This window comes from Bombina bombina, chromosome 5, assembly GCF_027579735.1.
Source record: "Bombina bombina isolate aBomBom1 chromosome 5, aBomBom1.pri, whole genome shotgun sequence".
NCBI lineage: Eukaryota > Metazoa > Chordata > Amphibia > Anura > Bombinatoridae > Bombina > Bombina bombina.
This window is the reverse complement of record NC_069503.1, coordinates 873,986,748-874,010,523: the sequence shown is the minus strand read 5'-3', so window position 1 is coordinate 874,010,523 and position 23,776 is coordinate 873,986,748. Positions and strand designations below refer to the sequence as shown.

The window sequence follows — 23,776 nt, the reverse complement described above, 5'->3', positions numbered from 1 at the left end:
TCTAGAAAGGCAAACCTGAGAAAACGATGATGATCTTTGTGTATCGGGATGTGAAGATAAGCATCCTTTAGGTCTACGGTAGTCCTGGATCATAGGAAGGATGGTTCGAATAGTCTCCATCTTGAAGGATGGAACTCTGAGAAATTTGTTTAAGAGTTTGAGATCTAAGATTGGTCTGAATGTTCCCTCTTTCTTGGGAACTACAAACAGATTTGAATAGAAGCCCTGACCCTGTTCCTCCTGCGGAACTGGGTGGATCACTCCCATAATTAGAAGGTCTTGAACACAATGTAAGAATGCCTCTCTTTTTATCTGGTTTGCAGATAAAAGTGAGAGATGAAATCTCCCTTTTGGGGGAGAGGTTTTGAATTCCAGAAGATAACCCTTGGACACAATTTCCAATGCCCAGGGATCCTGGACATCTCTTGCCCAAGCCTGGGCGAAGAGAGAGTCTGCCCCCTACTAGATCCGTTTCTGGATCGGGGGCTGCTCCTTCATGCTGTCTTAGAGGCAGCAGCAGGCTTTTTGGCCTGTTTCCCCTTGTTCCAAGCCTGGTTAGGTCTCCAGACCGGCTTAGACTGGGCAAAAGTTCCCTCTTGTTTTGTGTTAGAGGAAGTTGAAGCTGCGCGACTCTTGAAGTTTCGAAAGGGCCGAAAACTAGACTGTTTGGTCCTTAATTTGTTGGACCTGTCTTGAGGAAGGGCATGACCTTTTCCTCCAGTGATGTCAGAAATGATCTCCTTCAGTCCAGGCCCGAATAGGGTCTGTCCTTTGAAGGGAATGTTGAGAAGTTTAGACTTTGAAGTAACGTCAGCTGACCAGGATTTAAGCCAGAGCGCCCTACACGCCTGATTAGCAAAACCTGAATTTTTAGCCGTTAGCTTGGTTAAATGAACAACGGCATCAGAAACAAATGAATTGGCTAGCTTAAGGGCCCTAAGCTTGACAATAATATCTTCCAACGGGGTTTCAACCTGTAGAGCCTTCCTCTAGGGACTCAAACCAGAAAGCCGCAGCAGCAGTGACTGGGGCAATGCATGCAAGAGGCTGGAGAATAAAACCTTGTTGAATAAAAATTTTCTTAAGGTAACCCTCTAATTTTTTATCCATTGGATCTAGAAAAGCACAACTGTCCTCGACAGGGATAGTGGTACGCTTAGCTAGAGTAGAAACTGCTCCCTCCACCTTAGGGACCGTCTGCCATAAGTCCCGTGTAGCGGCATCTATAGGAAACTTTTTTTTAAAAACAGGAGGGGGAGAGAACGGTACACCTGGTCTATCCCATTCCTTAGTAATAATTTCAGAAAACCTTTTAGGGATTGGAAAAACATCAGTGTAAGTAGGTACTGCATAGTATTAATCCAATCTACATAATTTCTCTGGGACTACAATAGTGTCACAGTCGTCCAGAGTTGCTAAAACCTTCCTGAGCAATACGCGGAGGTGTTCAAGCTTAAATTTAAATGTAGACATATCAGAATCAGATTGAAGTATCTTCCCTGAATCAGAAAATTCACCAACAGATTGAAGCTCCCCTGCTTCAGCTTCAGTATATTGTGAGGGTGTATCAGACATAGCTACTAAAGCGTCAGAGAGCTCTGTATTTATTCTAGTCCCAGAGCTGTCTCGCTTTCCTTGCAATCCTGGCAGTTTAGATAATACCTCTGTAAGGGTATGATTCATAACTGCCGCCATGTCTTGCAAGGTATACGCAATGGGCGCGCTAGATGTACTAGGCGTCCCCTGAGCGGGATTTATAGGATCTGACACGTGGGGAGAGTTAGACGGCATAACTTCCTCCTTGTCAATTTCTTCTGGTGATAATTGTTTTAAAGCCAGAATATGATCTTTGTAATCTATAGTAAAATCAGTGCATTTGGTACACATTCTAAGAGGGGGTTCCACATTGGCTTCTAAACATAATGAACAATGAGTTTCCTCTATGTCAGACATGTTTAAACAGACTAGTAATGAGACCAGCAAGCTTGGAAAACACTTTAATAACTGTGAACAAGCAGAAAATAAAAACGGTACTGTGCCTTTAAGAGAAAAAAACAATCACAGAAACTGCAAAACAGTGAAAAAAGCAGTAACTCTTACGAAATTTTTACAGTGTGTATAATAGACTGAAATAGCATTGCACCCACTTGCAAATGGAGGATTAACCCCTTAGTTTCAAAACCGGATCAAAAAAACTATATAAACGTTTTTAAACAGTCACACAAAACTGCCACAGCTCTACTGTGGCCCTACCTGCTCATACAACAACTTTGGAAGGCACAAAACCCCTTTAGAGAGGTCCTAAAATGTTCAGGGGACTCCTTCAGAGAAGCTGGATGTCTTAAACTGCAAAAACTAATGCACAATTTAGGCCGAAAATAGGCCCCTCCCAGCCTGTACTCACAGTGAGAGGGCCTAAAAAAAAACTATCCCTAGGCAAAATCTAGTCAGCCATGTGGAAAAAACTGGGCCCCAGAATAAAGTTTTATCACCAATATGTAATAAACATTAATACACCTTCAGCAAACGTTATATCTATTCAGTAATGTGAGTAAATAATAAAAAATATTACCCTTTACAGCAAGCATGATACCAGTCGTTATTAAATCACTGTAATCAGGATTACCTTAAGTAAATCCGGTATTGTCAGCATTTTCTAGCATATCATTTCTCTAGAAAAATTTAAAAACTGCACATACCTCATAGCAGGAGACCCTGCACGCTATTCCCCCAGCTGAAGTTACCTCATCTCTTCAGTTGTGTGTGAGAACAGCAATGGATCTTAGTTACAACCTGCTAAGATCATCAAAGACCACAGGCAGACTCTTCTTCAACTTTCTGCCTGAGGCTAAAATAGTACAACTCCGGTACCATTTGAAAATAACAAACTTTTGATTGAAGATAAACTACATTAATGCACCACATCTCTCTAGCTACTTCCTATCTTGTCGAGAGCTGCAAGAGAATGACTGAGGGTGGCAGTTAGGGGAGGAGCTATATAGACAGCTCTGCTGTGGGTGATCCTCTTGCAGCTTCCTGTTGGGAAGGAGAATATCCCACAAGTAATGGATGATCCGTGGACTGGATACACCTTACAAGAGAAAGAAGGTATCTAAGCTAAGGAGCCAGCCAATCTTTGGTTCAGTACCCTGGACAGCACTTGTTTATTGGTGGGTGAATTTATCCACCAATCAGCAAGAACAACCCAGGTTGTTCACCAAAAATGGGCCAGCATCTAAACTTACATTCTTGTTTTAACATAAAGATACCAAGAAAATGAAGAAAATTTGATAATAGGAGTAAATTAAAAAGTTGCTTAAAATTGCATGCGCTATATGAATCACAAAAGAAAATTTTTTAGTTCAGTGTCCCTTTAAGTAAATATGTGTCAGAAAATAAAGCCTAATAAAAACATTTTACTCTTTCTTTTTAAAAGAGTTTAAATGTTAGTCTCACACATGCTACAGTGCCTGCTTCATGCCCCAGCACAACCCATACAACAGGATTATCTATATCCCAATAAAAGAACAGTGTCTTAATTTGTTAAGTGCATGGTCTTCCCAACTGGAAGAAAAAGCACTTACCTGCTCCGCTGTCCGGCATGTAGACAGTTACAAGGTATGAGAAGACACAGTTCTTCACAGAGACCTTTGAAAAAGAAAGAACAGAGTAGCCAACTCTGGCTTTCTAAACTAGGGCAGCAATTGTTAGGAAAACGCAGTAAGTACCTCTTTACAAGTTTCTATCTTCTTTAAAGCCACCACTATCCGACTGCAAGGAATGAGGTGGAATACGGCTATACCCCAAAACTTGCTTGTAGATTAAATTTAAAAAAAAATCTTCAGACACCTAAACTTCAACTCCTCCATGCACCGAAGGCAAAGAGAATGACTGGGGGTTGCGGGTAAGGGAGTGATACTAAGCAGTTTAACTGTGGTGCTCTTTGCCTCCACCTGCTGGCCAGGAGTGATATTCCTAACAGTAATTACTCAAGCCGTGGACTCACCATATCTTAGGAAAGAAATATTCTTTAGTTTGGCAAGAAATGATCATGCAGACTTCACAGGGGCTGCACTCACTGAATTTTCTGAGAAAAAGAGTAAAACTTGGAAGTCCCAGAGAGATGAGAGATGCCTTCCATAGAAAGTAATGAAGCTCTCTGGGATACAAAATGTTACATAGCAGAGAGAAGGTAACCAGAGAACATCTGGGGCTGATATAAAGACTCAGTTTGCATCAATTAGAAATTAAACTGACCTGTTCTCCATACAACTTAACTTGCTTTTGTCTATATTTTAGCATATATTACTTTAGTTAAAAGAAGTGTATTGTGAATTTTGAGGAAACTCCTACATATAGCTGGTGAGATAAATAAGTGAGACCACCTTGTGTAAAATGCTAACTTTTCACAAGAATGTTAGACATACCCAGGGGAATTTTCTGTTCAGCCCAGATAACTGCGCTGTCCCTCCCACTTTCTGAAATGGTTAGTTTTAGTTTACAATGGAGCAACTACAAAATGCAATGTAATTTGTAAAAGAGCTACAAAGATATATAAAATATGATCCTAATCTGATAATGTAACAGAGAAACTTTCAAAACATAATCAGAATTTGTAAAATCACTGTTGGATCTAAATCGTAATGTATTAAAATATAAAAGAGAAAGTGTAAAGCTTAACTGCGATAATACTAAAAGGACACAATCTGAAATGTAAAGTGATAGAAAATACAAAGCAAAAAGTGTAACAAACCTTCATATTATGCATTTCCGATTGGTGGCTAAATTTAGAATCTAACTTTTCCTTCTTGTTATTGTATATTTTTTTTCTCTTAAAAAAAATGTTTAACAAATGCTTATTTATTTGCCAACTGTGGAATATTTATTTTTATTACCCACTCTCCAACACTAGGATACTATAAGTTTGTTTTGCTAGTGCGATTTGAAAGCTCTCCACAGTTGCTTGGTTGTTTAGCAATCAGAAATACCAGAACTGCTGGTGCAGTGAAAAATGATGGCTACAAGACTACAGACATGTTGCGGACCACTTTATCTAATACAAAGTAATGATGTTAATGCTTATAAACTCACATAATACAGTAGCAAGATCCATTGTAATATATCACATACTCTCACAAAGGACCTGATATTCAAAAGCTCTTTGCTCAGGCGAGATGATCTTAGAAATCTCGTCAGTACGGAACGGTCCCTAAAAAAATGTTAGAAAACAGAATTTATGCTTACCTGATAAATTACTTTCTCTTGTGATGTATCGAGTCCACGGATTCATCCTTTACTTGTGGGATATTCTCCTTCCCAACAGGAAGTGGCAAAGAGAGCACACAGCAGTGCTGTCCATATAGCTCCCCCTCCAGCTCCACCCCCCAGTCATTCGACCGTAGGTTAGGAAGAAAAAGGAGAAACCATAGGGTGCAGTGGTGACTGTAGTTTAAACAAAAAAGCTACCTGACTTAATAGCCAGGGCGGGCCGTGGACTCGATACATCACAAGAGAAAGTAATTTATCAGGTAAGCATAAATTCTGTTTTCTCTTGTAAGATGTATCGAGTCCACGGATTTATCCTTTACTTGTGGGATACCAATACCAAAGCTTTAGGACATGGATGAAGGGAGGGAACAAGACCGGTACCTTAAACGGAAGGCACCACTGCTTGTAAAACCTTTCTCCCAAAAATAGCCTCTGAAGAAGCAAAAGTATCGAATTTGGAAAATTTGGAAAAAGTATGCAGCGAAGACCAAGTCGCTACCTTACAAATCTGTGCAACAGAAGCTTCATTTTTAAAAACCCATGTGGAAGCCACTGCTCTGGTAGAATGAGCAGTAATTGTTTCAGGAGGCTGCTGGCCAGCAGTCACATAGGCCAAATGGATGATGCTTTTCAGCCAAAAAGCATGAACCACATCAAGATTGTGTAACAGAAGTTCCTTCTTCGAAGAAGGATTAGGACACAGAGAAGGAACAACAATTTCCTGGTTAATATTCTTATTAGACACAACCTTAGGGAGAAAACCAGGTTTGGTACGCAAAACTACCTTATTTGCATAAAAAACCAGGTACGGTGAATCACACTGTAGAGCAGATAACTCTGAAACTCTTCGAGCAGAAGAGATAGCCACCAAAAACAAAACTTTCCAAGATAAAAGCTTAATATCTATGGAATGTAAAGGTTCAAACGGAACACCTTGCAGAACTGAAAGAACTAAATTCAGACTCCATGGCGGAGCCACAGGTCTATAAACAGGCTTGATTCTGACTAAAGCCTGACTAAATGCTTGAACGTCTGGTACCTCTGCCAGACGTTTGTGAAAAAGAATAGACAAAGCAGATATCTGTCCTTTTAAGGAACTAGCTGATAATCCTTTCTCCAATCCTTCTTGGAGAAAGGACAATATCCTGGGAATCCTAATCTTACTCCATGAGTAACCCTTGGATTCACACCAAAAAATATATTTTCACCAAATCTTATATTAGATTTTCCTGGTGACAGGCTTTCTAGCCTGAATCAGGGTATCGATAACCGACTCAGAGAAACCACGCTTTGATAGAATTAGGCGTTCAATCTCAAAGCAGTCAGACGCAGAGAAATTAGATTTGGATGCTTGAAAGGACCTTGTATTAGAAGGTACTGCCTCATTGGTAGTGTCCATGGTGGGACAGATGACATGTCCACTAGGTCTGCATACCAGGTCCTGCGTGGCCATGCAGGCGCTATCAGAATCACCGAAGCCCTCTCCTGCTTGATTCTGGCAACCAGACGAGGGAGGAGAGGAAACGGTGGAAAAACATAGGCCAGATTGAAGGACCAAGGCGCTGCTAGAGCATCTATCAGCACCACCTGGGGATCCCGGGACCTGGACCCGTAAAGAGGAAGTTTGCTGTTCTGACGGGACGCCATCAGATCCAATTCTGGAGTGCCCCATAGCTGAGTCAGCTGGGCAAATACCTCCTGGTGGAGTTCCCACTCCCCCGGGTGAAAAGTCTGAGGACTTAGAAAATCCGCCTCCCAGTTGTCTACTCCTGGGATGTGAATTGCTGAGAGATGGCAGGAGTGATCCTCCGCCCACCTGATTATTTTGGTTACTTCGGTCATTGCTAGGTAACTCCTTGTTCCTCCTTGATGATTGACGTAAGCTACAGTCGTGATGTTGTCCGACTGAAATCTGATGAATTTGGCCGCGGCTAGCTGAGGCCATGCCTGAAGCGCGTTGAATATCGCCCTCAGTTCCAGAATGTTTATCGGGAGAAGAGCTTCTTCCCGAGACCATAAGCCCTGAGCTTTCAGGGAGTCCCAGACTGCACCCCAGCCCAACAGACTGGCGTTGGTCGTTACGATGATCCACTCTGGTCTGTGGAAACACATTCCCTGAGACAGGTGATCCTGAGACAACCACCAGAGAAGAGAAGCTCTGGTCCCCTGGTCCAGCTGTATTTGAGTAGACAAATCTGCATAATCCCCATTCCACTGCTTGAGCATACATAGTTGCAGTGGTCTGAGGTATATCCGTGCAAAAGGGACTATGTCCATTGCCGCTACCATTAATCCGATTGTCTCCATGCACTGAGCTACAGATGGCCGAGGAATGGAATGAAGGGCTCGGCAAGTGGTTAAGAGTTATAACTTTCTGACCTCCGTCAGAAATATTTTAATTTCTACCGAGTCTATCAGAGTTCCTAGGAAGGAAACTCTTGTGAGGGGGGAGAGAGAACTCTTTTTGATGTTCACCTTCCACCCGTGAGACCTCAGAAAGGCCAATACAATTTCCGTGTGAGACTTGGCTCTTTGGAAAGTCGACGCCTGAATTAAGATGTCGTCTAGATAAGGCGCCACTGCTATGCCCCGCGGTCTTAGAACCGCCAGGAGGGACCCTAGCACCTTTGTGAAAATTCTGGGAGCAGTGGCCAACCCGAAAGGAAGAGCCACAAACTGGTAATGCTTGTCCAGAAAGGCGAACCTGAGAAACTGGTGATGATCTCTGTGGATAGGAATGTGCAGATACGCATCCTTTAAATCCACGGTGGTCATATATTGACCCTCCTGGATCATTGGTAAGATTGTCCGAATGGTCTCCATCTTGAATGATGGGACTCTGAGGAATTTGTTTAGAATTTTGAGATCCAGGATTGGTCTGAAAGTTCCTTCTTTCTTTGGAACCACAAACAGGTTTGAGTAAAAACCCAGCCCTTGTTCCGCAACTGGAACTGGGTGGATCACTCCCATTGTATGTAGGTCTTCTACACAGCATAAGAACGCCTCTTTCTTTGTCTGGTCTGTAGACAGATGAGAAATGTGGAACCTTCCCCTTGGAGGGGAGTCCTTGAATTCTAGAAGATATCCCTGGGATACAATCTCTAAGGCCCAGGGATCGAGTACATCTCTTGCCCAGGCCTGAGCGAAGAGAGAGAGTCTGCCCCCTACTAGATCCGGTCCCGGATCTGGGGCTACCCCTTCATGCTGTCTTGGAGGCAGCAGCAGGCTTCTTGGCCTGTTTACCCTTGTTCCAGCCCTGGTAAGGTTTCCAGGCTAACCTGGGTTGGGAAGCGTTACCCTCTTGCTTTGCAGCAGGGGAGGATGAAGCGAGACCGCTCCTGAAATTCCGAAAGGAACGGAAATTATTTTGTTTGTTCTTTATCTTGAAGGACTTGTCCTGAGGGAGAGCATGGCCTTTTCCCCCAGTGATTTCTGAAATAATCTCTTTCAATTCAGGCCCGAAGAGGGTCTTTCCTTTGAAAGGGATGTTCAAGAGTTTGGATTTTGACGACACATCGGCCGACCAGGACTTTAGCCATAGCGCCCTGCGCGCTAAAATGACGAAACCTGAATTCTTTGCCACTAACTTAGCAAGTTGGAAAGCGGCATCTGTGATAAAAGAATTAGCCAGCTTAAGAGCCTTAATTCTGTCCATAATGTCCTCATATGAGGTCTCAGTCTGGAGCGCATCTTCCAGTGCCTCGAACCAGAAAGCAGCTGCAGTAGTTACAGGAACAATGCGCGCAATAGGTTGGAGAAGAAAACCTTGTTGAACAAAAAATTTCTTAAGTAAACCCTCTAATTTTTTATTCATAGGGTCTTTGAAAGCACAACTGTCTTCAATTGGTATGGTTGTGCGTTTAGCAAGTGAAGAAATAGCCCCCTCCCCCTTAGGGACCGTCTGCCACGAGTCCCGCATGGGGTCAGATATGGGGAACATTTTCTTAAAAACAGGAGGGGGAACGAAGGGAATACCTGGTCTATCCCACTCCCTAGTAACGATATCCGCAATCCTCTTAGGGACCGGGAACACATCAGTGTAAACAGGAACTTCCAGGTACTTGTCCATTTTACACAATTTCTCTGGAACCACCATAGGGTCGCAGTCATCCAGAGTAACTAATACCTCCCTGAGCAATAAGCGGAGGTGTTCTAGTTTAAATTTAAAAGCCAATATATCTGAATCTGTCTGAGGAGAAACCTTTCCTGAATCAAAAATTTCTCCCTCAGACAGCACATCCCTCACCCCAACTTCAGAGCGTTGTGAGGGTATATCGGATATGGCTACTAAAGCGTCAGAATGCTCATTATCTGTTCTTAAAACAGAGCTATCACGCTTTGCAGGTAACACGGGCAGTTTAGATAAGAACTCTGAGAGGGTATTATTCATAACTGCCGCCAAGTCTTGCAAGGTAAAAGAGTTAGACGCACTAGAGGTGCTAGGCGTCGTTTGAGCAGGCGTAACTGGTTGTGACACTTGGGGAGAGGTTGACGGGCTAACCTCGTTACCTTCTGTCTGAGAATCATCTTGGGCCACATTTTTAAGTGTAACAATATGTTCTTTAAAGTGTATAGACATATCAGTACAAGTGGGACACATTCTGAGAGGGGGTTCCACCATGGCTTCTAAACACATTGAACAAGGATTTTCCTTGGTGTCAGACATGTTTAACAGACTAGTAGTAAAACAAGCAGGCTTGGAAATCAGTTTAATCAAGTAAAAACACACTTTTTGCCTTTAAGAGATAAAAAAGGCACACAATTTTGCAAAACAGTGAAAAAATGCAGCAAACTTTTCGAAATTTTTACAGTATGTACCTAAAGCATTAGTAAGATTGCACCACTAGCAATAAAAAAGATTAACCCCTTAATGCCCAAACCGGATCGACAGTAAGCCAAAAAAACGGTTAAAAAACGTTCAGCACCTTGCCACAGCTCTGCTGTGGCCCTACCTGCCCTTAGGAACCAGATTTGTGGGGAAAAAGCTTATTATAGGCCCTCAAACTGCAGCAGGACCCTCCATGTGAAACAGCCTGAACTTCTAGTCAAATATAACTGCGCATCTGAGGCGCGAAATTAGGCCCCTTCCACCTCACTACGGTGCTTGTGAGGCCTAAAGAAACACTCCAAAGTGTTTTAATATTAGCCATGTGGGTAACAACCCCTGAAAGAAACCCAAAGGAACCTTCAAAGTGTCTCAAAAAAACAATATTTTCAATAAAAACCGTTTGCCTTGAAAGTAGTGTCAACCAGCATAAACTAGCCCTGTTATGTAAGCTTGAAATTCCATACTTAGTCTCTGAATACAGCTTACCCTTCCCTCATGGGGATATTATCAGTCTTCTCTAGCATTATCACAGTCTTGTCTAGAAAAAAAAGACTGAACATACCTTATTGCAGCCTAACCTGCAAACCGTTCCCCCCAACTGAAGTTTTCTTGCACTCCTCAGTCCTTTGTGGGAACAGCAGTGGATTTTAGTTACAACATGCTAAAATCATCTTCCTCCCTGCAGAAATCTTCGTCTCCTTTCTGCTAGAGAGTAAATAGTACACACCGGTACCATTTAAAATAACAAAATCTTGCTTGTAGAAAATAAAAACTACATTTTTTTACCACATTCACTTTACCCTTCCGATTGCTTAGAGCCGGCAAAGAGAATGACTGGGGGGTGGAGCTGGAGGGGGAGCTATATGGACAGCTCTGCTGTGTGCTCTCTTTGCCACTTCCTGTTGGGAAGGAGAATATCCCACAAGTAAAGGATGAATCCGTGGACTCAATACATCTTACAAGAGAAACACTAATTTTAATTTCAAACATTTATTTCACTATGCGGGGATCTTGATGTGAAGGAGAGACACCTACATTACAACATAAGGTCTAATGAAAAATCCCAATGATTTTGCATTGTTTCTCTCCATGTCGGTGAGCTTTTGAATATAAGGCTTAAAGGAAGAACTGTGTCCAACAACATATTTTTTATTTAAAAGTTTTACAAACCAATATATACTAAATTAATTTGATTGGTTGTTATACAGATATTTAAGTCAAATTATTTTAGCATATGCCAGTGTTCTTCATTTCCTAGGCCAAGTGCTCTTTATGGTAGTATGAGTGGGGAAAATATAAATACATAAAATTGTCAAATTCAAGCATCAAACTGGTATTACCCATACATACATATTTAAAAATCTGTTGAAGTAAACAATGAATAATTGTCAGTCAGGTCAGCTAAACAGACAACATTTCCTGTAACTCATTAAACTAATGCCAAAAAGTTATTAACAACATGTAAAAAAAAAAAAATCCTTGTGACAAAGTAATTTTATGATATGCTGCATCTTTCACTATCTAAAAACAGTCAATACTGAGTCAGTTCAGGTGACTTGCTGTATTCTTCCTGCTGTGTAATCTTACCAGGCATTCAGTTTAGTGACGCACTAGCATGAACATTTTAGCATGTATTAATGTATAGCATCATAAGGAAAAAATATATAATTTTGTTTTTACCTTTCTCAGATAAAAGGGATTTCATCAAATGACGTACAGCCTTTGGTTTATTTTCAGAACATGAGGGAACCTACAACCAGATAAAGACACAAACATCATTTAAATTAATTTTCACATAATAATAAAGTTAATAGACAGTCTACTTCAAATTTGTAATTTTTAAAAAAGATAGATAATTCCTTTATTACCCATTCCCCAGTTTTGCATAACCAACACTATTATATTAATACACTTTTTACCACTGTGATTACCCCCTTATTTCAGTTCTTTTGTCAGACTTGGATTTTAGCCAATCAGTTATGACTCCTAGATAACTCCACAGGAATGAGCACAATGTTATCTATATGGCATACTAACGCTGTCTAGCTGTGAAATTAGCATATGAGCCTACCTAGGTTTAGCTTTAATTGAAATAGATTTTTATTAACTCATAACAGAGTAAAGTGGAAAACAAACAAAATTAATAAAATAATTAAAACAATTCCCTCTACGCCTTCTGTCTAATTATTCACTATTTGTTACTCTCCAAGAACTATAAGGTAGGTAGGTCAAGTCTAAATGTTTCTATATGGGGGGGCGTGTCCGACTACCGACCAAGAAGGCTGCTTTTTAGCTATGACTGCATATTGGAGCGGCTGAAACTGCCGTTTACCTCTCCTAAACCTCACAGATCCTTTTCTTGTCGAGAGAATTGGGACCAGTATTACTTGTGGAACAAATTTATGTAACTTTTATATATAAGCTACTTTACCGCAACTAGCACTACCATGGCGCGCTGGACGCATGGGTACGTGTTGAATATATTCTAGACCTCCATTTCTGGAAGCTAAAGCAAAGCTTGCAAAGAGAGCTATGCCTGTTGACCCAGGACCTAAATCTACAATCAGACTCTGACACTCTGATCACTCCAGGGATGGATAGCGGAGCATATATGGGCGATCAGCAGATTAAAGAGGGGCCGTCCCCATTTAAAGCAGTGGGATCGCAATCAATACCAGCTACGTTGGGCACTTCACATTCTGAGTTTCAAACATTGAATGCACATCAGTACTCTGATATATAGCTGGAATTAGAAAAAAAATGTGTTATAGAGATACAACACTCATCTACTCTAATGCCGAATCCCAGAAGATACAATTGGTTTAACCTCTAAAAACCAAGGTGAATACAAACTGGAAAAAGAGCGATCTGGGATGGCGCTCCAACAAAAAGGGGAGCTAAGAGTTAAACTGTGTAATGTGCATGGACTCTGATATTAAATATATATGTGTGTGTACACTAGTGATTATTTATAATAAATTTGAATTGGAATATAATAGGTCAATATGTGTATGTACACTAGTGATTACTTATAATAAATTTGAATAGGAATAGCAATGAACTAATCCGATATGGAAATAGCAGGCAATTGAATAGAAAGAATTAAATTTAAATATGAATAATGTTTATTACATTCGATAAAAATATATAATGATGCCGGCATCTAAAAACAAACAGAATAAGCTCAAAGAGAAATATCAATGTTAAAAAGTACGATCAAATGATCTCATCTAAAGCAAATAACAACAATAATAAAGATACATGGGAATTCTAAAACCTGTTTCTTCCTGTTAGTATTGCAACATTGTCCAGAGAATGGTTATTTTGTGCAAACTTGTAGCCAAAATATCGGATAACTTGTGTCCTCCTTTCCTCGGTGTTGAAGGTTAATGCAGCGTTCTCTGCAAGCGGTAGAGGATACTGTGATCCCCGTATGAACACAAACAGTTCCAGGCTGTAGTGCAAAGGTGTTCCGGTGCAAAAGGTGTTCCGGTTTGAATGACTCTTTGATAATCCCACAAGGTATGGTAAAGGACCGGAGTTCCAAACAGGATGTGGATAAACAGATGGACTAGTATGAGTAGGTCCTGGGACAGGGATTACACATATGGAGCAAGCTCAAACAAGGTTTTTATAGCTGCCCGATGTACCTGTCCTATCTACTTACGTATCCAATCTGTTGCTTGCAAAAGTACTATTATTCTGGTGCACAGGAGCAATCGGCAAATCTACGCGTTTCAGCCGCCAGGGGCCTTTATCAAGACCGATCTTGATAAAGATCTTGATAAAGGCCCCTGGCGGCTGAAACGCGTAGATTTGCCGATTGCTCCTGTGCACCAGAATAATAGTACTTTTGCAAGCAACAGATTGGATACGTAAGTAGATAGGACAGGTACATCGGGCAGCTATAAAAACCTTGTTTGAGCTTGCTCCATATGTGTAATCCCTGTCCCAGGACCTACTCATACTAGTCCATCTGTTTATCCACATCCTGTTTGGAACTCCGGTCCTTTACCATACCTTGTGGGATTATCAAAGAGTCATTCAAACCGGAACACCTTTTGCACCGGAACACCTTTGCACTACAGCCTGGAACTGTTTGTGTACATACGGGGATCACAGTATCCTCTACCGCTTGCAGAGAACGCTGCATTAACCTTCAACACCGAGGAAAGGAGGACACAAGTTATCCGATATTTTGGCTACAAGTTTGCACAAAAACAGAATTTATGTTTACCTGATAAATTTCTTTCTCCAACGGTGTGTCCGGTCCACGGCGTCATCCTTACTTGTGGGATATTCTCCTCCCCAACAGGAAATGGCAAAGAGCCCAGCAAAGCTGGTCACATGATCCCTCCTAGGCTCCGCCTACCCCAGTCATTCGACCGACGTTAAGGAGGAATAATAGCATAGGAGAAACCATATGGTACCGTGGTGACTGTAGTTAAAGAAAATAAATTATCAGACCTGATTAAAAAACCAGGGCGGGCCGTGGACCGGACACACCGTTGGAGAAAGAAATTTATCAGGTAAACATAAATTCTGTTTTCTCCAACATAGGTGTGTCCGGTCCACGGCGTCATCCTTACTTGTGGGAACCAATACCAAAGCTTTAGGACACGGATGAAGGGAGGGAGCAAATCAGGTCACCTAAATGGAAGGCACCACGGCTTGCAAAACCTTTCTCCCAAAAATAGCCTCAGAAGAAGCAAAAGTATCAAACTTGTAAAATTTGGTAAAAGTGTGCAGTGAAGACCAAGTCGCTGCCCTACATATCTGATCAACAGAAGCCTCGTTCTTGAAGGCCCATGTGGAAGCCACAGCCCTAGTGGAATGAGCCGTGATTCTTTCGGGAGGCTGCCGTCCGGCAGTCTCGTAAGCCAATCTGATGATGCTTTTAATCCAAAAAGAGAGAGAGGTAGAAGTTGCTTTTTGACCTCTCCTTTTACCTGAATAAACAACAAACAGGGAAGATGTTTGTCTAAAATCCTTTGTAGCATCTAAATAGAATTTTAGAGCGCGAACAACATCCAAATTGTGCAACAAGCGTTCCTTCTTTGAAACTGGTTTCGGACACAGAGAAGGTACGATAATCTCCTGGTTAATGTTTTTGTTAGAAACAACTTTTGGAAGAAAACCAGGTTTAGTACGTAAAACCACCTTATCTGCATGGAACACCAGATAAGGAGGAGAACACTGCAGAGCAGATAATTCTGAAACTCTTCTAGCAGAAGAAATTGCAACTAAAAACAAAACTTTCCAAGATAATAACTTAATATCAACGGAATGTAAGGGTTCAAACGGAACCCCCTGAAGAACTGAAAGAACTAGATTGAGACTCCAAGGAGGAGTCAAAGGTTTGTAAACAGGCTTGATTCTAACCAGAGCCTGAACAAAGGCTTGAACATCTGGCACAGCTGCCAGTTTTTTGTGAAGTAACACCGACAAGGCAGAAATCTGTCCCTTCAGGGAACTTGCCGATAATCCTTTTTCCAATCCTTCTTGAAGGAAGGATAGAATCCTAGGAATCTTAACCTTGTCCCAAGGGAATCCTTTAGATTCACACCAACAGATATATTTTTTCCAAATTTTGTGGTAAATCTTTCTAGTTACAGGCTTTCTGGCCTGAACAAGAGTATCGATAACAGAATCTGAGAAACCTCGCTTCGATAAAATCAAGCGTTCAATCTCCAAGCAGTCAGCTGGAGTGAAACCAGATTCGGATGTTCGAACGGACCCTGAACAAGAAGGTCTCGTCTCAAAGGTAGCTTCCAAGGTGGAGCCGATGACATATTCACCAGATCTGCATACCAAGTCCTGCGTGGCCACGCAGGAGCTATCAAGATCACCGACGCCCTCTCCTGATTGATCCTGGCTACCAGCCTGGGGATGAGAGGAAACGGCGGGAACACATAAGCTAGTTTGAAGGTCCAAGGTGCTACTAGTGCATCCACTAGAGCCGCCTTGGGATCCCTGGATCTGGACCCGTAGCAAGGAACTTTGAAGTTCTGACGAGAGGCCATCAGATCCATGTCTGGAATGCCCCAAAGTTGAGTGACTTGGGCAAAGATTTCCGGATGGAGTTCCCACTCCCCCGGATGCAATGTCTGACGACTCAGAAAATCCGCTTCCCAATTTTCCACTCCCGGGATGTGGATAGCAGACAGGTGGCAGGAGTGAGACTCCGCCCATAGAATAATCTTGGTCACTTCTTCCATCGCTAGGGAACTCCTTGTTCCCCCCTGATGGTTGATGTACGCAACAGTCGTCATGTTGTCTGATTGAAACCGTATGAACTTGGTCCTCGCTAGCTGAGGCCAAGCCTTGAGAGCATTGAATATCGCTCTCAGTTCCAGAATATTTATCGGTAGAAGAGATTCTTCCCGAGACCAAAGACCCTGAGCTTTCAGGGATCCCCAGACCGCGCCCCAGCCCATCAGACTGGCGTCGGTCGTGACAATGACCCACTCTGGTCTGTGGAATGTCATCCCTCGTGACAGGTTGTCCAGGGACAGCCACCAACGGAGTGAGTCTCTGGTCCTCTGATTTACTTGTATCTTTGGAGACAAGTCTGAATAGTCCCCATTCCACTGACTGAGCATGCACAGTTGCAATGGTCTTAGATGAATGCGCGCAAAAGGAACTATGTCCATTGTCGCTACCATCAACCCGATCACTTCCATGCACTGAGCTACGGAAGGAAGAGGAACGGAATGAAGTATTCGACAAGAGTCCAGAAGCTTTGTCTTTCTGGCCTCTGTTAGAAAAATCCTCATTTCTGAGGAGTCTATAATTGTTCCCAAGAAGGGAACCCTTGTTGACGGGGATAGAGAACTCTTTTCCACGTTCACTTTCCAGCCGTGCGATCTGAGAAAGGCCAGGACGATGTCCGTGTGAGCCTTTGCTCGAGGGAGGGACGACGCTTGAATCAGAATGTCGTCCAGGTAAGGTACAACTGCAATGCCCCTTGGTCTTAGCACAGCTAGAAGGGACCCTAGTACCTTTGTGAAAATCCTTGGAGCAGTGGCTAATCCGAAAGGAAGCGCCACGAACTGGTAATGTTTGTCCAGGAATGCAAACCTTAGGAACCGATGATGTTCCTTGTGGATAGGAATATGTAGATACGCATCCTTTAAATCCACCGTGGTCATGAATTGACCTTCCTGGATGGAAGGAAGGATAGTTCGAATGGTTTCCATCTTGAAAGATGGGACCTTGAGAAATTTGTTTAAGATCTTGAGATCTAGGATTGGTCTGAACGTTCCCTCTTTTTTGGGAACTATGAACAGATTGGAGTAGAACCCCATCCCTTGTTCTCTCAATGGAACAGGATGAATCACTCCCATTTATAACAGGTCTTCTACACAATGTAAGAACGCCTGTCTTTTTATGTGGTCTGAAGACAACTGAGACCTGTGGAACCTTCCCCTTGGGGGAAGTCCCTTGAATTCCAGAAGATAACCCTGGGAGACTATTTCTAGCGCCCAAGGATCCAGAACATCTCTTGCCCAAGCCTGAGCGAAGAGAGAGAGTCTGCCCCCCACCAGATCCGGTCCCGGATCGGGGGCCGATATTTCATGCTGTCTTGGTAGCAGTGGCAGGTTTCTTTGCCTGTTTTCCCTTGTTCCAGCCTTGCATTGGTCTCCAAGCTGGCTTGGCCTGAGAAGTATTACCCTCTTGCTTAGAGGACGTAGCACCTTGGGCTGGTCCGTTTTTACGAAAGGGACGAAAATTAGGTCTATTTTTTGCCTTGAAAGGCCGATCCTGAGGAAGGGCATGGCCCTTACCCCCAGTGATATCAGAGATAATCTCTTTCAAGTCAGGACCAAACAGCGTTTTCCCCTTGAAAGGAATGTTTAGTAGCTTGTTCTTGGAAGACGCATCAGCCGACCAAGATTTCAACCAAAGCGCTCTGCGCGCCACAATAGCAAACCCAGAATTCTTAGCCGCTAACTTAGCCAATTGCAAAGAGGCGTCTAGAGTGAAAGAATTAGCCAATTTGAGAGCATTGACTCTGTCCATAATCTCCTCATAAGGAGGAGAGTCACTATCGAGCACCTTAATCAGTTCATCAAACCAGAAATATGCGGCTGTAGTGACAGGGACAATGCATGAAATGGGTTGTAGAAGGTAACCCTGCTGAACAAACATCTTTTTAAGCAAACCTTCTAATTTTTTATCCATAGGATCTTTGAAAGCACAACTATCCTCTATGGGAATAGTGGTGCGTTTGTTTAAAGTAGAAACCGCTCCCTCGACCTTGGGGACTGACTGCCATAAGTCCTTTCTGGGGTCGACCATAGGAAACAATTTTTTAAATATGGGGGGAGGGACGAAAGGAATACCGGGCCTTTCCCATTCTTTATTAACAATGTCCGCCACCCGCTTGGGTATAGGAAAAGCTTCTGGGAGCCCCGGCACCTCTAGGAACTTGTCCATTTTACATAGTTTCTCTGGGATGACCAAATTTTCACAATCATCCAGAGTGGATAATACCTCCTTAAGCAAAATGCGGAGATGTTCCAATTTAAATTTAAAAGTAATCACATCAGATTCAGCCTGCTGAGAAATGTTCCCTAAATCAGTAATTTCTCCCTCAGACAAAACCTCCCTGGCTCCCTCAGATTGGGTTAGGGGCCCTTCAGAGATATTAATATCAGCGTCGTCATGCTCTTCAGTAACTAAAACAGAGCATCCACGCTTACGCTGACAAGGGTTCATTTTGGCTAAAATGTTTTTGACAGAATTATCCATTACAGCCGTTAATTGTTGCATAGTAAGGAGTATTGGCGCGCTAGATGTACTAGGGGCCTCCTGAGTGGGCAAGACTCGTGTAGACGAAGGAGGGAATGATGCAGTACCATGCTTACTCCCCTCACTTGAGGAATCATCTTGGGCATCATTGTCATTATCACATAAATCACATTTATTTAAATGAATAGGAATTCTGGCTTCCCCACATTCAGAACACAGTCTATCTGGTAGTTCAGACATGTTAAACAGGCATAAACTTGATAAGAAAGTACAAAAAACGTTTTGAAATAAAACCGTTACTGTCACTTTAAATTTTAAACTGAACACACTTTATTACTGCAATTGCGAAAAAACATGAAGGAATTGTTCAAAATTCACCAAACTTTCACCACAGTGTCTTAAAGCCTTGAAAATATTGCACACCAATTTTGGAAGCTTTAACCCTTAAAATAACGGAACCGGAGCCGTTTTAAGCTTTAACCCCTTTACAGTCCCTGGTATCTGCTTTGCTGAGACCCAACCAAACCCAAGGGGAATACGATACCAAATGATGCCTTCAGAAGTCTTTTATCAGTATCAGAGCTCCTCTCACATGCGACTGCATGCCATGCCTCTCAAAAAACAAGTGCGCAACACCGGCGCGAAAATGAGACTCTGCCTATGCTTTGGGAAAGCCCCTAAAGAATAAGGTGTCTAAAACAGTGCCTGCCGATATAAATATATCAAAATACCCAGAATAAATGATTCCTCAAGGCTAAATAAGTGTTAATATCAATCGATTTAGCCCAAAATATGTCTACAGTCTAAATAAGCCCTTGTGAAGCCCTTATTTACAATCGAAATAAACATGGCTTACCGGATCCCATAGGGAAAATGACAGCTTCCAGCATTACATCGTCTTGTTAGAATGTGTCATACCTCAAGCAGCAAAGGACTGCAAACTGTTCCCCCAACTGAAGTTAATGCTCTCAACAGTCCTGTGTGGAACAGCCATGGATTTTAGTTACGGTTGCTAAAATCATTTTCCTCATACAAACAGAATTCTTCATCTCTTTTCTGTTTCTGAGTAAATAGTACGTACCAGCACTATTTGAAAATAACAAACTCTTGATTGAATAATGAAAAACTACAGTTAAACACTAAAAAACTCTAAGCCATCTCCGTGGAGATGTTGCCTGTACAACGGCAAAGAGAATGACTGGGGTAGGCGGAGCCTAGGAGGGATCATGTGACCAGCTTTGCTGGGCTCTTTGCCATTTCCTGTTGGGGAGGAGAATATCCCACAAGTAAGGATGACGCCGTGGACCGGACACACCTATGTTGGAGAAATAACCATTCTCTGGACAATGTTGCAATACTAACAGGAAGAAACAGGTTTTAGAATTCCCATGTATCTTTATTATTGTTGTTATTTGCTTTAGATGAGATCATTTGATCGTACTTTTTAACATTGATATTTCTCTTTGAGCTTATTCTGTTTGTTTTTAGATGCCGGCATCATTATATATTTTTATCGAATGTAATAAACATTATTCATATTTAAATTTAATTCTTTCTATTCAATTGCCTGCTATTTCCATATCGGATTAGTTCATTGCTATTCCTATTCAAATTTATTATAAGTAATCACTAGTGTACATACACATATTGACCTATTATATTCCAATTCAAATTTATTATAAATAATCACTAGTGTACACACACATATATATTTAATATCAGAGTCCATGCACATTACACAGTTTAACTCTTAGCTCCCCTTTTTGTTGGAGCGCCATCCCAGATCGCTCTTTTTCCATATAGCTGGAATTAGCTACAAGGGACAAAAGAGGTTAATACTCCGTAAAGTGTCCTGAGACAAAAGGAGCTACTATGACAGGAGCGATACTGAATGCTGTTGATTGGAACACCTCTTACTTAACACCGGACTGCTTGCCTTCAGCATATGTTTACATCGTAACGGTGAGAAATCCGCTGTTCGCTCCCATTGCATTGAATGCAGCAGGAATAGTTTAAACATACTCTACATCAGCGACGCCGCACTCACCTAAAATGGCGAGAGACTCTTCCATATGAACCTTCTGCTCTTTTTTTTTTCTTCAAGTCCCTCTGACTTAAAACGCTACTATAGCGAGACTCCATTAAGTCATAAAGTAGGAAGTGTTCCCAATACACATTGGGGTGGTTTGCTATTTGCAGCTTATACATTGTTAGTTGTAATGCTGGGAGAGACTAAGATCACATAGCTACACCTACTAGAACAGATCTCTCATAGGATCATACCCATCATTTTAACATTTTGAACATGGGTGATCATTTTCAATTTATGCAAAAATACATATCTGGGGAAACTACTGCTAAAAGTTAATTTGGTATTTATCAGATCCCGAAGGTAATATGTATATATTGTTTATTTTGTACACATGTATCTTGAAGAGCTTTCAGTTAGTTAAAACTTGACTTCCGAGTAGAGTTCCCAGCAGAGAGGAAGCCTAACATGTTAAGATGTGCAGAGTATTGTAGTTAATCCTTTTCAGTCAAAGTAAGATCTTAGTACCTTGTCTCACACTTATTTCACTTTTCTTAACTCCTTAGACTAATGGTGATATGCTGCTTGCGGCCGAAGTAGCATGAATATTATGAGTGTGAGAATGGAGTTAACTTGGGTCAGCTAGAAACTCTAGAAGCTCTGATTGTATATCTTGGAATATGACCCACACCAAATATCACCCACACTCAGCTTATTGACACTTAGGATTGGTGGTTGCAGGTTAAACTTTAGTTAAACTGCACATAGGGAATAAAAGATGATACAAGAATAACTACTCCGCTAATTTACAGATCACTCCTATATTGAGGCTTTAATATCCCATAAAATGCTCCACACTACAAGTTAAAAAATGACTTACAATTTATACCCTACCGATCTGTTATGATGTTTAATACTACTAAGCTGTGTTAGCCACCTTTAGAATCTATACAGAGCTTACACTGCACAACAATAGCCCTAATTATTGTTTTATAATTATTGCTTTGAGATCCCTCATTTGAAACAGCTATAGAGAAGCAGGCCTCTACTTCTATATATCCCGTGTGTGTGCAGATCAGATTCCCCTATTAGACAATTTCTATGGCTACTTTAGGCTCCTATAAGCTTTGGTTTTATTTTTATTTTTTTGGGAGGGGGGTTGTCTCTTACATACCTGAAAATAGCTTTATATGATCTGTGGTAATATATACATCTATGTGATGCATTATATGCCTGTTGTTTTTATGCTGACTAATTTATTTTAACTGTCTGTGTATACCACAAATTATGGCACTATTTTAATATTACCATATGTTGCACTGTCACCTATAGTTTTATATAATCTAGAACTACTGTACATATGCTCTTGTTAAAGGGACACTTGTACCCAAAAAAAATTATTTTGTGATTCAGATAGAGCATGCAATTTTAAGCAACTTTCTCATTTACTCCTATTTTCAAATGCTCTTTATTCTCTTGGTATCTTTATTTGAAATGCAAGAATGTAAGTTTAGATGCCGGCCCATTTTTGGTGAACAACCTAGGTTGTCCTTGCTGATTGGTGGATAAATGCATCCACCAATAAAAAACTGCTGTCCAGAGTTCTGAACCTAGAAAAAAGCTTAGCTGCCTTCTTTTTCATATAAAGATAGCGGAGTAAATTAGAAAGTTGCTTAAAATTGCATGCTCTATCTGAATCACAAAAGAAAAATTTTGGGTACAGTGTCCCTTTAAGGGTCCAAGAGGGATCCTATAGACCTAATATTCACTGCTAAAAAAAAATGCTAACCCATTGGTTTGATTATATAGTTTCCTATATATCATAAAATAAAACGAGATTCACCATTTGGGACCCAAAAATGGTCTCATACTGTTCTTAGATGCCGTCTGTAACTTTGTAATCTCTAAAGTGTTAGGGGGTCCAAAAGGGGCCCCGTATATCATCTAGAAGGCATACAGTTTGATAAGCAAGAGTTATGCCCACTAATAATTCTGTAAAGTGCCATATAAACATGATATGTCTACTTTGTTCTGTTACTATTGATTGAATATTTGGAAACCATTTATCTGTACAGTATTGCTTGTATGCCTTGTAGTGGTTCACACCTAATTCACTTATAAGGTCTTAAAGCCCATTTATATTGAAATATGAATTCCAAGCACTGACCTTTAAAATTATACCAATGAAATAGGTCTCATTTCTTACAAAACATAATTTATGCTTACCTGATAAATTTATTTCTCTTGTAGTGTAGTCAGTCCACGGGTCATCCATAACTTATGGGATTATATCTCTTCCCCAACAGGAAGTTGCAAGAGGATCACCCAAGTAGAGCTGCTATATAGCTCCTCCCCTCACATGTCATATCCAGTCATTCGACCGAAACAAGACGAGAAAGGAGAAACCATAGGGTGCAGTGGTGACTGGAGTTTAATTAAAATTTAGATCTGCCTTAAAAGACAGGGCGGGCCGTGGACTGACTACACTACAAGAGAAATAAATTTATCAGGTAAGCATAAATTATGTTTTCTCTTGTTAAGTGTAGTCAGTCCACGGGTCATCCATTACTTATGGGATACCAATACCAAAGCTAAAGTACACGGATGAAGGGAGGGACAAGGCAGGAACTTTAAACGGAGGGAACCACTGCCTGAAGTACCTTTCTCCCAAAAATAGCCTCCGAAGAAGCAAAAGTGTCCAATTTGTAAAATTTTGAAAAGGTGTGAAGTGAAGACCAAGTCGCAGCCTTGCAAATCTGTTCAACAGAAGCCTCATTGTTAAAGGCCCAGGTGGAAGCCACAGCTCTAGTAGAATGAGCTGTAATTCTTTCAGGAGGCTGCTGTCCAGCAGTCTCATAGGCTAAACGTATTATGCTACGAAGCCAAAAGGAGAGAGA

At 41.4% G+C, this 23,776-nt stretch overlaps 1 protein-coding gene across 1 annotated transcript in view; it reads right to left on the bottom strand.

The window, feature by feature from the left end:
• Positions 1–23,776, bottom strand: part of SPIDR (scaffold protein involved in DNA repair) — a 1,635,101-nt gene that overhangs the window by 1,458,361 nt on the left and 152,964 nt on the right. The window contains exon 3 of the mRNA XM_053715026.1: positions 11,777–11,846. Within this exon, the coding sequence (XP_053571001.1) occupies positions 11,777–11,846 (70 nt within the window). The remainder of the gene's footprint in view (positions 1–11,776; positions 11,847–23,776) is intronic.